Below are 13,914 nucleotides of genomic sequence, written 5' to 3'. Positions count from 1 at the left end.
GGTGCCAGGTATGTTCTAGGTCCTTGGAGTACATCACTGAGCAAAACAGAGCCCCCCTGTTGAGCTTATATTCCAGCAGGGGTTGACAGACATTAAACAGAAATACATAAGTAAATTACATACTGTGTCACAGGGTGCGCTGGCCGTGGAACAGAAACAAAGTAGGGTGTTTATTTATTTTTGAGAGAGACAGTGCAAGTGGGGGAGGGGCAGAGAGAAAGGGAGACAGGATCCCAAGCAGGCTCCACGCGGTCAGCACAGTGCCTGTCATGGGCTCGAACTCACGGAACCACGAGACCATGACCTGAGGCTCAACCAAGAGTCAAACGCTTAACCGACTAAGCCGCCCAGGTGCCCCACATTCTGGGTTTTTTAATCCTTGATTCCTCTTCTCATTAGCATAGCTTGGGGGGGGGGTGGTATTTCCATCCGTCTCCACACCTCTGAAGGCAGATAGAACTCTCAGCCCCGTGACTTACTTGCTGTGCAGTCTTGGGCGAGTTACCTAACCTCTCTGAGCTTCAGTTTCCACCTCCGCATCTCGCAGGGGACAGTAACGTATTTTCGCCACGAAAGGCAGTTTGGTGGAGTGGGCAGGTAATGGTTTCCTATCAGACCTGTGTGGGCCTGGACCAAGTTTCTTCATCTGTGTGATTCTTGGCTTCCTCATGTGCAAGGGGGAGCACCCTGCTTCCCCACGTGGCCGTGGTGATAGCACATGAAGCCTGCGAGCAGAGGGCCCCGCACGTAGTGGCCGCCACCTTCTTGCTTCACAGTCGAGGGGATGCGACTCGCCCGAGGCCACACCGCCCCTGAGGTGGCAGCTCAGCACTGGAGGCCCTGTCCTCACATCTCGGGCTCACATGCTGGCTCCCGACTTGCACGGTCCAGGAGGGGGCGCCACCGAGTCGGAAAACAGGCAGCCTCAGGGAGCAGTCCCCCCTCAGCCAAGTTCATCCTCTGATGTATGCCTCACACCCGTCAGCGGGCAGGCCTGGTTGTCCTCGTTTGCAGATGAGGAAACCGAGGCTCAGGAGGAGGGAAGGGAAGCAAAGCAGGTACCGGAACCCGGGTCCCTCTGGCTCCACACTCTGGGCCCCGCACAGGACCCCGGGAACAGAGGAGCTCACTGTCACTAAACCTTTAAACTTACGGAAGCGGCTGTTGTCCAGCTGGCGAGCGTTAGGACCGGGGACACGGTCCCCGAGAAGCCTGCGTCCCCGGGGCCATCACCCTGCCCCACCGCCCCTGCCGTATAAAGAATCTGGGACGGCTGCGTTTAAGAAAATCAGGGTGCCCCCTTGCAGTCTTACAGCAGGCCCCAGATTTCCAGAGGGCGGGAAGTTTCTAATGACGTGCGTGCTTCCTGCTGGTGCTAATGACATGAAGGGCGGCAGGGAGTTGGAGAGGGGACCTGTGCTGGGCAGCAGGGCAGCTCCGGGAAAGCTGCAGAAAGCCGAGGCCTCCGCACCCGCTTCCCGTTCGCGGCACGTGGATCGCCTCAGGCCGTTCTCCTCTCCGACAGGCTTGCAGGGACATGCCAGCCCCACGCAGCCGGGACTGTCACCTGCGTGCTTTACGCGCGTCCCCGGTGCCTCGACCCACATTGCGCATCCAGGTTTCTCGCACAGTTAAGCGTGTTGGTCAAGGGTACCCAGGCCTTGTCCTCTCAAGAGCCTCCAAGGCTTCCGACCACCTCTGAGCCACAGAAGAGCTGGCCAGGGGACTCAGGCACTTTGCCCATTTGATCAGGGCCCTCTCCGCCCTTGGGTTTTAGGATAAAGTTACCGCTGACGGTGGAAGAGATCGCCAACTTCGGGGAGAGCAACAGGGAGCTGTTCGTGAGGTCCAGTACCTACAGCGTCATCCCCATCACCGTGGCTGAGGCGGGCCTCACCATCAGCTGGGTCTTCTCCTCCGACCCCAAGAGCATCTCCTTCAGCGTGGTCTTCCAGGAGGCCGAGGACACACCGCTGGACCAGTGTAAGGTAAGGCCGGCCCTCCGCCAGCGGGGTGCTTGGGCAGACCTTCCCTGGTGCGGGGCCGTGGCCGTCCAGCCTTCTGCTGGGCAGGCCTCCCCTGGAGTGTTTGGGCCTCAGCCGTGAGAGGAACGTGGAGAGAAAGCAGGTGGGCGGGCCCTCCGGGCTGCGTCCCACGGGGCAGGCAACGCTCCTGTTCTTGGCCGGCTTGGGAAAGGAAAGACCTCGGAGGCTCCAGAGCACTGTCCTCAGGCGTCTGAAGGTTGCTCCTGGGTCAGACATCTCCGGTCTGACCTTGGGACAGGTCAGTGGGTGAAATTGCGAAGAATACAGACATGTGACCCGGTTTAAGGATCCTTTTTTAGCCCGGCTGTGCAGAGCAAGAGGAGGGCACCGTGGAGGAGGTTAGGGAGCATTGGGCCCCAGAGACCTTGCCAGAGACACCTGGCCATTGTGTCCCTTGGGCGGTGGGTGGGGCTTGAAATCTCGGTGGCAGATGCAAGCTCATAAAGTCCTAAGACATTCTCAGCGTGGCACGCTGATGATGGCCCGGACCACGGGTCTCAGTGTTGTCTGCACGTTAGAAACACCCAGTCCTCAGGCCACCGCCACACCACTCGGTCAGAATCCAGGCAGGGGGTAGCAGAGTGTGGACACACAGGCATCCCCAGGTGCGTCCGGTGAGCCTAGCTCCAGGGGCTTGGGAGCCAGAATAGAAAGGATGGGTGGGATCCAGGGCCCGGGACAGGAGGTTGAACAGGACTCCGAGGGTGGCTGACTGACTCGGCAGAGGGGAGAGGAGCTGGTTCGGGCGGAAATTCCTGTCCCGTTTGACACACTGTGGGTGGGAGGACCGGTGAGGACGGCCAGGCCGGCCTAGAGCTCAGAGCGGCCCTTAGTGGCTATACCGTGCGGAAACTTCCAGGTGCCAGCAATGGCGAGAAGAAGGGCGGGGGAGAGCAGTTTGAAATCGCCTGAAAGGAGCCTCCTGTGACGTCTGTGTGACAAAATCCCTGAGTCCCCTCCACCCCCCGCCTGTGGGGCGCTGGCTGTGGGGGGCCCTCGGCGAGAGGCGGGGTGCGGGCCCCGAGCTGAAGGAGAGCAGGCTCGCCCTGTGCGCCCCGTGCCTGTCTGGCTCACTGTCCTGTCCCCCTGCCCTGTTGGTACCGGCTCGTGGCAGAGACGACTCTGTCATTCCCGCCCTCTCCAAATTCACTCCTACGACTTAATTCCAGCCTCCTTGAGTTGGCCTTGTTCTGTGGAGCCTCTCATTCACGCTCTGCCCCCCCTTTCCCTTCGGGGGGCCCCTGGCCGTGCCGTGTTCCGAGCTCGGAGCCCTTACTCCCTGGGGTTCCGAGGCTGCCCCCAGGCGGTCCTGGGGCTTGCAGTTCGGGAGCGGGCACGGACTCCGCCCTGCAGCTGGCGTGCAGGGCTCACGTTGGCAGATGAGGTCACTAAGAGGAAGAGTGGCTTGCCAGGGCCAGCGCCACGCTCAGCAGGAACTTGCCTCCGGTAGCCGGGCCGTTTGTCCCCACAGCCCCAAGACCTACCAGGGACCAGCACCACGTTGTCCCACATCAGACACCGGTGGCTGTTTGTGGCAGGGACAGGGGAAGGGACTCAATCGGGTGTCCAGGCCTTTGCTGTTCCACCTGTCCACGCGTGGCCGAGCTGTGGGCCTCTCCCCTTGTTCAGTCGCTCACCCGCCAAACCCTCACGGCCCTGGGAGATCTGTGTGGTTCTTGCAGGCTTGGGGACCCGGAGGAAGCTTCCTCATCTCTGGCGTCCACGTGACCTCCGGGGGTCAAGACTACCCCTGTGTTTCTCAGAGTGGACGCCAGGGGGCAGAAGGAGCCCGTACACGGGGCGAGCGAGAAGGGCTTTCGGGCGCTGTCTGCCTTCAGGAGCCCAGCATCCCCAGCCTGCCGTGGGGCTGCTGTTATTTCTGCCCGAGGTCCCCTGAACAGACATCAGCCTGGGAACCTGTTTCCAGGTGCACGTCCTCAGCAGCCGTCTAAGGGACTCCCCTTAGGATCCCCTGACTCCCCTGACCAACCTGGGCCTTACAGGAAACCCCGGGGTCCAGAGCAAATTGCAGCACCCAGAAGCGTGATTATGGAGGTGCAGACATGAGGGACTCGGGGTCTGCTCACAGCCACTTCCTGAGTTTCTGCTGAACCCCGGGCTCTGTCGCGCCTATCAGAGCTAGAGAGAGAGAAGGGACAACGTGAGATCTGCCCTTCAGGAGAGAGACCCTAGTGAACAGACAACCATGATTCCAGGTGGAGTGTCATGGTGGGGACGGGCGGGCACCTGGGGCGCAGTGATCAGGGGAGGAGGCCTTGGGCCACACCAGGAGACGTGCCCTGGTGGAGGGAGCCACACAGCACAAGGCCAGGCCCATCTCTGACAGCCCGCAGCAGACGCTGCCCCGTCCCCGGGCCCCCTCCTCTCCAGAGTGTTTCCACGGGGACAAGGTCGTTCCTCAGCACTGAGATCAAAGCCTGTGAATTTGGGAAGACGCTTGACCAGAGAAACAGTAAATCAAGGACTTGAGGCTGCCTGTGTGCCGACCGCTGTCTTAAAGCCTGGGGACAGAACAGGAAACGGGACCCAGGCCCTGCCCTCTCTCTGGGCGGGGACCCATGTTTGGCCAGAGAAACTCAACAGCCTGTCTGGGGCCACAGAGACTCAGGGGAGGGACCAGCACCGGCAGCAAGGACGCTTGACATTGTATTTTTTAGACAGCTTTATTGAGACACAGTTCATATACCAAATAATCGACCCATTAAAATACAGTGTATTACAGCTTATGTAACCATTGCCACTCTAATCATCCCCAAAAGAAACATCATGGCCAGTCACTCCCAAACCTCCGCCCCCCAGCAACCACCACCGTGGCCTCTTGTGGCCTCTTGTGACTCACTTCTTCCATGTAGCATAGAACCCTCACTTTGCACGGGAGCCCCAGGCCACAGAAACCCGTCCAAATATAAATGAAACCAACTCGTGCTGTCTCGCAGACACATGGTGTAAATCAGGGCACGGCCACCCAGGCACTGGCGCTGGTGGGAGGCACCCCCAGAGCTCACACAGCGGAGACCTGCCTCGGGTTTATTCCAGAGACCACTCCCCGCCCCCCCCCCATCATCTTCCTATCACTGCAGCTGCATGAGCCTTGGCCAGAGAAAATCTCATAGATTTTGCCCCTGGTTGGAAAATAGGAATCAAGACGCGTGAAAAGTCTACAGAATAGAAACTTCTAATGCCCAACAAGCTCTCGGTGGTTGCTTTGCAATCAAGGCCGTAAATGCTGAGGTTGAGGTGTGGGGCGCCCAGTGGCCCCTGTGTCAACAGCAAGCCTTCCTGTCCAGCGGCTCCTTTCTGCCTGTGCTTGCTGGAATGTCCAGGCTCAGAACTGGTAGGTTACGGGCCACAGAAGCAGACCCAACCTCTCAACTGCTCAGAATTCTCAGTGCCCGATGGAAATAAGAACGCGAGAGACCGTTAATGGAACTTGAGGAGACCATGTGCAGAAGTGGCCGCCCCAGAGCCTACACACAGTAGGTCCTCATTCATCTTGATCCCACCCAGGCCTGTCTTGGGCTCTACCTACTGCCTCTCCACCAGCAGCTCCCAGCCAGAGCAAAGGTACTGTGGCATCCGGAACGTGCCGTGCACAATTCTCTCCCATGCTTTTGGGATCTCCCACTTGATTTTTTTATTCCTCTTCGGCCCACGGGTTATTTAAAAGTGTGATAATTAGTTTATAAATATTTTGGTATTTTCTTTTTTTTTTTTTTTTAATTGTTTAATGTTTATTTCTGAGAGAAAGAGAGACAGAGAGAGAGCATGAGCAGGGAAGGGGCAGAGACAGGTGGAGACACAGAATCTGAAACAGGCTCCAGGCTCCGAGCTGTCAGCACAAAGCCCGATGCGGGGCTTGAACACACGAGCCGTGAGATCATGACCTGAGCTGAAGTCGGGGGTTTAACCGACTGAGCCACCCAGGCACCCCAATATTTTGGTATTTTCTAGAGATCTATTCACTTTTTTTTTTTTTTTCTTTTTTAACGTTTAGTTTTGGGAGACAGAGAGATAGAGCATGAGCAGGGGAGGGGCAGAGAAAGGGAGACACAGAATCTGAAGCAGGGTCCAGACTCCGAGCTGTCAGCACGGAGCCTGACGCGGGGCTCAAACTCCTGAACTGCGAAATCATGACCTGAGCTGAAGTCGGCCGCTTAACCAACGGAGCCACACAGGTGCCCCGGAGATCTACTCACTTCTAATTTAAGTCCATTGCAGGCAGAAAACCAACTTTGTATAACTTGAATCCTTTTAAATATGAGTGTTGCTTTTTTTTTTTTTTTTAATGGCCTAGAAGATGGCCTACTGTGTATTATCCCAAGCGCACTCGAAAAAGACGGTTTGTTCTGCCGTGGTCAGGTGGAGTGTCCCATAAGCGGCGGTTGGATTGAGTTAGCTGATGCTGTTCTTTGAGTCTTCATTTCCCTACTGAGCTCCTGTCTTTTATTCCATCCATGATTGAAATATACAACCATAACTGTGAATTCACCTATTTCGCCTTGCAATTCTACCACTTTTTGCTTCGTGGGTTTTGAAGCTCGGTCGTTAGGGGCATCGGTGTCAGGACTGGCCCGTCCTCTTGATGCACTAACATCTTTATCATTAGGAAATTATCCCTGGCCACATCCCTTGATATAAAATGTGTTTCGTCTGATGTTGAGGCAGTCAATTCACCCTTCTTTTGACTCATGCTACCACAATACATCTTTTTACATCCCTTGATTTTCAACCTATTTGTATCTTTACCTTTAAATCGTCTTTTCTTATAGGCATGATGGGGTTGGGTCAACCTGCTAATCTTTGCCTTTTAATTGGGATGTTTAGACTATTTACGTTTAGTGGGCTTATTGATCAGGTAAGGTTTGAGTCTGTCATCGTCCTCTCTGTTTTCCATTTGTCCCATCTGGCTGTTGCTCCCTTCTCTCCAAGTGGAGACCTGGGGCAATTGTGGGGCTCACCTGACCCCAGGTCAGCCCTCGGTCCAATCGGAGCCAGCCAGACTTATGGACTTCACCTCAAATAAGTCCCAGCTTCCTGAATCCACAAAATGAGTGGTCCTCCACATGTGGAACATTCTGGCACTGGCCATGGTCAGAGAGGCTGGGGCCACTCCTTTGGGGCGCTGACTAGTTCACGATGCCGCGTGAAACTCATGCTCACAGCCCCTTCCCTAACACAGGTTACCAACAAATGCAGGGCATGTGGAAGACCCCTCCCCGCTCCTGGGGCTGACCACAGCCCCAGCCTTGCTCCACTGCGACCTCAGACAGGGCGCCTAGCTTCCCTGGGCCCAGTTCCCTCCCCAAAATAAAGGCTCTGCCCGGAAGACCTTTAGGCCCTCTCGACTTCCCTGACACTTTTTCTGATCTGCTCTTCCTCCCAGGTCCTCATCCCCACGACCCGATGCAGCTCCCACAAGGAGAACATCCAAGGCCAGCTCAAGGTCCGCACACCAGGCATCTACATGCTCATCTTCGACAACACCTTTTCCAGGTAGGGATCCTCGCTCGTTAACATCCAGAACAACTCACCTGCCTCCTGGCCCCAAGAACAGAGGTGGACATTTAAAAGAGACTATTTAATTATCGGTAACTTATTATTAATGGTTTGTTTTGTTTTGTTTTTTACCTTAGACCCCTATACGGTGGTGGTTTAGGGTCTGTTATAGATTTTATAAAACACGGGCTAGTACTTACAGAGTCTTAGCTCATGTCAGGTGGTTCTCGGCCCTCCACCCTTATTGATTCACTCACTCCCGACAACACCCCCATGTCGGAGCGACCACCGTTCTCCTCACGGTGCTGCCAGGGGACTGAGGACCAGATGCGTAACAGAGTGACACTCCAGGTCACACAGCTGGCGGTGGTGGAGCCAGGTGGGAACCCAGAGGGCCTGCCTCCAGGCTCTGGACTCAACCGTATGCCCTCCTGCTTCTCGCGAGTGTCAAGCTCCCACTGCCCAGCCCAGAGAAGGGGCTGAGTAGAAACAGTGGATGGTTGGATGGATGGATGGATGGACGGACGGACAAGCAAGAGGGAAATGAAGGGCAGGACTAGAGCTTTGAGGAGGAGCCCCTGGGCCTTCTCAGCATGGCAACGGGAGCAGCGTGTGCCTTCTCTGGGAAGCACTACATCAAAGCACCAGATATGGGTCAGCAGTGAAGGGCTAGAGGGCAGTCCGTTGGGAATGTAGGGACACGAGCTGGAGGGGCAGCCGAGGAAGGAAGTGGAGGAGAAGAGCACATTGGTTGGGTGTGTGCCGTGCGCCAGGGCCCCACATCCTGGAGACAGGAGACGGGGGTGGTTAAGGTTGCTGGCACCCATCCCTTTTGTGTCTTCTGGCTTCGGCATAAGCCCTTGTCGGGGCCACCTTTTTTAGGAGACCTGCCTGACCGGCACCAGCCACATCCTCTGTGAGTGGGGCCCTGAGCTAGTGGCCACATCCCCCCCACGGGGCACCCTTCCCAGCCCACTTGGCTTTTAGCAGAATGACTAGATAGCATATTCTAGAAGAGAGCCGTACCACCCCTCACCACCTTCAGGCCCTGGACTCCAGGGCATGTGGCCAAGGGCGTCCACACACGAGAGGCTAAGAGCATGAACTTCCCCCCCTTGCCCCCCTCCTTCCCCTCTCCTGCCCCTCCCCTGCCCCATGAACACACACGCACCTTGAATTAGCAGGACTCAGGGGCACAGGCCCGGCATTTCCAGAGAACGGCCTCCGGAGCTCCAAGTGACTGTGAGCCCCAGCCCCCTGCAGGGCAGCGGGATGGGGCAGCGGTCAGGCGAGTGGGTGCGGGTCCGCCAGGCGCGGGCCCTGCCCTTCCCTCTGTGGGCCTTGGCCCCGTCTCCTGTGCGGTGGCCGTGAGCACAGATGCCACCTCATGAGGATTCCCTGCGGGTTGTGGGCGCGGTGGAGGAGAGGCGCACTGAGGGCAGAACGCAGTCCTGTGCCCCAGGCAGGCTCCTAGTTACCGCTAGAGGTGGCCGTGCTGCTGTGACGAACCCTGGCCTTATGGCCTTGCAGAGAGTTCTGAACCGTGGACGGCAGAACACGCTCAGGTGGCCGGGGGGGCTGAAACCCATGCTCCCCCAGAGACCTCTTCTCAGTGTCTGCTCTCTCCACCCACCCCCTCCCCGTGCAGCCCCCCACCACCCCCAACGGCTGCAGAGCAGCAACCCTGCGGCTTTTCTGCACCCACGCCCCAGGGCAGTCGGTGCTGACGTCCCAGGACCCCCCCGGACCCTTTGCCCGGGGAGAACTCTGCCGGACAAACGGGGTGAGGGGCCCAGGCCTCCCCGCGGGGCCCCTCCCCACCCAGCCAGGTCACCGCAGCCCCGCGCGGAGGCCCCAGCGGCAGCCGCTGCCCTCGGGCTTCTGCGTCTGAGTGACACCCTCCTTTTCCGCTTCTGTTTCCTCAGGTTTGTCTCCAAGAAAGTGTTTTATCACTTGACGGTTGACAGGCCTGTGATCTACGATGGAAGTGATTTCCCGTAGCCTCAAGCACCTGGATTCTAGTAGTTTCACTTTATCCACAGGAAACACTACTCTTGCTCACCTGTCACATAAAGCACTAAAAAAAAAAAAAAAAGAAAAAAAGAAAAAAAAAAGGCAGCGGCTCCAGAGCTGACGGGCCACCCCTCAGAGCTGCTCTGTCTGGAGCACCTTGTACTCAGAACTTTGCACCGTCACTCTCAGCCTCCATGGCTTTTAAGGGCTCAAGCACCGTTTCCCGAGATTAGGGACCCGACTATCCTCACACGCAAAGGGACACTCACTCTGCCAAAGGTTTAAACCCTCAGGAGACCATCGGCCTCTCCCGGAGCCACAGCTGGCTCCAGGCCGCCCCCGTGGAGAGTTGCACAGGCCAGAGGCCATCATCCCAACTTGTGCCCGGGGAGAGAAAGGCCCCACTCTGCCCAGCAGGGGCCAGGCGTCCTGGGCGACCATGAGCCGGGATGTCCTGGCCAGACCTTGTCGAGTCCTCAGGCCGTGAGGCCCTTGGTCCTCCCAGGAAAAGGAGGCCACGGGGCCATCCTGAGAGTCAGGGCGCCCGGGGGGCCCCTCCGGCGACTCCCTCCAGCCTCTTCCCGTCATGCCTCTGTCCCTTCCTGCCCCAGTAAATTTGGGGCTGCTTCAAACTCAACAGTTTTGGAGGGGCCTCGAGCTCGACTTTCTTCCTGGCTCTTCTGTCTGCAAAGTGCTGTCCTCGCGCAAAGCCCTTCACTCGGGCAGGCCCCTCAGCCACCCCCCTGAGGACGCGCACTGCGGCGCTGTCTCTGCACGGGCGGCTGAAGCCCCGAAGCCGGCTAACCCTGACAGCCTGACCGACAGGCAGCATCGCGCCTTGGCCCTTAGGACGCACTGTTCGGCTGATGGGCTCTTTGTATAAATAAGAGCTTCTGCCCCACCTTCAGACGTGTTTAGTGACGATCATAATCAGGGTAAGAACCACTTTCAAATCTCGGGGCCTTCTTAACAAAAGTCTTTGGTAACCCAAGCATAACAGGCATCACTCACGAATCTGCTTTGACTTCACTCCTCGGCCCCCACTTGCCACCCGTCTGCTCCCCAGCACCCCGTTCGCCCACTTCCCGTGGCTCAGCCTACACTTGACCCCCAGGAGCCATCTCCCCTTGGGGCCGAGGAATCCTGTGTCTTTTTCCTGGAAGGACATAGCCTTCCCGCTGTCCGCGGCCCTCCTCTTCTCCCGCCGTACAGAGCTCACCTTCGATGGCCTCTTTGTGCCTGGTTCACAGAGGCCAGAGCCCGAAGTCGGGGCTCAGACACTTCCACAGGTGAGCGGGGCATCTGGAGCGGCCCCCTTCGGACAGGTCAGGGACCCCAGGCCACGTCCAGCACAGACCCCTCAGCTACCAGCCAGCAGAGAGGACTCGTGGGGCAGGGGTGGGGGAAGTAACCTCCATGATAGACTTGGAGCTGTCGCTTAACTGGGGACGTGGCTGCTTGCAGTCAGGTTGGGCAGGGCAAGGGGGTTGGTGAACAGAACCTTCCGGAGACGTCAACCCAGAGAAAAGCCGAGCCTCTCGTGCTCTTTCCTTGGAGCGGCCGCCCACGGCAGAAAGCCACCGGGGTCTCTAGCATCTCCCAGTGGCCCAGGCCTTGACCGTGCTCAGCGCCAAGGCAAGATGCGGCCGGGCTCCCAGAGACTCTCCCGAGCCCCACGCTTGCCCTCCCCGGTGTGCCACACGGCCTGAGGATGGTTCCAGAGTGGCTGCTCGTAATAACAAAACCCACAGAAGAGAAGCCAGAGCGGTCTGGAGTCTTGTTCTGAGTGTTTTCCCAGGATGCCATGCTGACTGGCCAGCTGATGGTGCCCCCACCATCCTGTGCAGCTAATAGCTCCTGTGTTTCCTGAGAAAGGCCTGGAACATTCCACCCAAGCCCCCTCGTGAACCTCTGTCAGTCAGCCCGGCAGGGGCCCAACAACACGCTTAGCGCGCCCGGCTCTTGCGAAGCCAGCCCAGAGCCGCTGCTCCAGGAGCACAGGGGCCCCTGGTGGCGTGCAGTGCCCCCGCTCCGGAACGCTGACCCTGACCGCAGTTGTTCAGAGGGTCGCCCGATCCCCCGGCAGTCACGTCCTGGCTCCATATCCTATTTATTGTTTGTGCCGGACAGACTCTTCTCCCTCGTTACTTTGCAGCGTGAGCTCGAGTTTGCCGTGCGTTACGCAACTAGAGAGAACACGTTGGCCTGTTTCAGTGTGGCTTGTACGAATAGCTTTATTCTCATTTTAAACAGGTTCTCGACTTTTCTGAGGTTTGGGGGTGGGGGGAGTTTTCCAAAACCGCAGATGACAATGCAGAACGACCATTGAAGGTGGTAGCCCCAGCCAGGAGACTGAATGACACTAGAAATCATCAGGAGGAGACCTCCTTGGGACCCCAGATCACTATGCAAAACAAAACGAAACGCAACAAGAACCCAGAAGCCCCCGGATGGCCGGCTCTCTGAATAACAGTCACTCACCCTGTAGTACTCCTGCCGGCTGCCTGGTCCACCTCTGGCGCAGAAGCCACTTCCCCACCAACCTTCCCCGAGGCCACAGCCTCTAAGGCACGCCCAGCCATAGCAAGGAAGGGTGTCGGGATAAAGCGTGGCCTCTGCGGAGCCCTTGTGGCTGGATCCCGCTAGACTCCCGGTCACCTGGATCACGAGCAGGCAAAGAAATTCCCAAGAAGGAATCTGGAACTGAAACACCCCACCAGGCTTGAAAAGTAGAAAGGGAAGAAGCCACACGCTGCACCTGAAGAAGAAAGGGAATGGTTTTCCTGAAAGCTTCCAGTTCTCCCCTCGCCTAGGGTGGGGAAGCCATCCTAGACTCAACGGAAAGGAAATCCCCATTTGGGATTGAGATCTCCGCGCCTGCGTTTTACGCGAAACTATAGTTAGATGTCCGCTGAGTTTTAAAAAGTGTTTTTAGGAGTTTCATTTTTTAAGGCCCACCTTGGTACCCACACGTGAGAATCCCACCCTTGGCTCGGAGGTGTTGAGAATTAAGGCAGAGAGAAGCCATCCGTGATTCCAAGAACCAGGAGTCGCCCGGCAGAAACGAGCCAGCCAGCCACGTTCGCAAAAACACTTAACCCCGAAAGGCGCTTTTGAGTGGCGCCTCGGGTAAGTTTTTTCGTTGTGTTGTGATTCTTCCGAGGAAACAGGAATCATGCCTCTTCCCTTGTAATGGCTCTTGAAAAAATAGTGAAGTCTATCTTTAAATTTCGGGAGACATCGCTGATACACAGGCTTCCTTAGAACCTTAGGATGAGTGTTATTCAGAGATGCCCCTGCCTCTGGGGGCTGCACAGCGACGCCCAGGCCTTGGCTGGGCAGCTTCCAAATCAGAATTGCACTTTAATTGACTAACCCTCCATTCTCGAGGCCTTACGGGATAGTGGGTCTGGGGACCCATTGCGTTCTTACCTGCCAAAGAACTACCCAGAAGCACATCAAATTGCCAACGCCCCACCTGCATGGCGGGGGGGGAGAAGGTGAGAAACTTTTGTACCCCAAACATACTTCTTTATAGCATCTGCGGCACTGTTTGGAACTGTTTTCTTTTTAACCTCAGGATTTAAATAAAGCAAACACTATGACACAGGGAGTAGCGTCGTCTTCCTTTGCACCGGGACCCGAGGCGAGTGATGAAGTTACCCAGACCGGACCGGGGGTGTGGAGTCACCCTGCTGGGACATAGAGCATCGGCTTGTACCCTGGCTTTTTAGAAGGGCTCGAGCCACCAGATGCTCCGAGAGGTTTGCCGTGTGGCCTGGCATCTGGGTACTCCCACCCCCGCCTACCGTGAGGTCGGCGTTCAGGCCTGCTGGAGTCAAGGCACCCTTCCAACCCAGCTGCTCTCCGCCAGATGAGCAGAGAACACAATGGTGACCTACCAGGACGGTGTGGGGGAGAGGGGGATGGTCATGGATGCCCTAAAACCATGCTCAGTTGGCCTGTGGTACAAAGCTGGGCAAAACCACAGGGCCAAGGCAGCTGGCGGAGGAAGGAGTCACGTTCCCACCGTAACTTAACGCCTACTCCTGCTGAATCAGCAGAGACCTGACACAGACCCAGAAGGGGTGGGACCCTGTCACCCCTGGACTGGTCAGATGGAGCACACTCACCCCACACCCCGCATCTGAGGATCACAGCCCCCCTTCCCTCCCTCTCCCTTCCTCCTCCAACCCTCCCCCGGCGCCCAGATTCTCATGTGGCCTCTTCTCTGATCAGTTACACAGGAATAAGTTCTATTTTCTGTAACCGTAACCATGTTCTCTCTTGAGGGCAGGCACCTTGTTTCCTTCATCTCCTTCCTTTCTCTCAGCCCCAC

General features: G+C 57.3%; 1 protein-coding gene across 1 annotated transcript in view; it reads left to right on the top strand.

The window, feature by feature from the left end:
• Positions 1-13,180, top strand: part of FYCO1 (FYVE and coiled-coil domain autophagy adaptor 1) — a 75,203-nt gene extending 62,023 nt beyond the window's left edge. The window contains 3 exon segments of the mRNA XM_047097603.1: positions 1,778-1,988; positions 7,450-7,559; positions 9,488-13,180. Of these exon segments, the coding sequence (XP_046953559.1) occupies positions 1,778-1,988; positions 7,450-7,559; positions 9,488-9,563 (397 nt within the window). The 3' untranslated portion in view covers positions 9,564-13,180.
• The last annotated feature ends 734 nt before the right edge of the window (positions 13,181-13,914 follow it).

The sequence above is a fragment of the Lynx rufus genome, unplaced genomic scaffold (assembly GCF_022079265.1).
Source record: "Lynx rufus isolate CCGP_SWC_20201006 ecotype Redwood Valley unplaced genomic scaffold, mLynRuf1.p SCAF_4, whole genome shotgun sequence".
Classification (NCBI taxonomy): Eukaryota; Metazoa; Chordata; class Mammalia; order Carnivora; family Felidae; genus Lynx; species Lynx rufus.
Note: the sequence above shows the minus strand (reverse complement) of the source record. Positions and strands in the feature narration are given on the sequence as shown.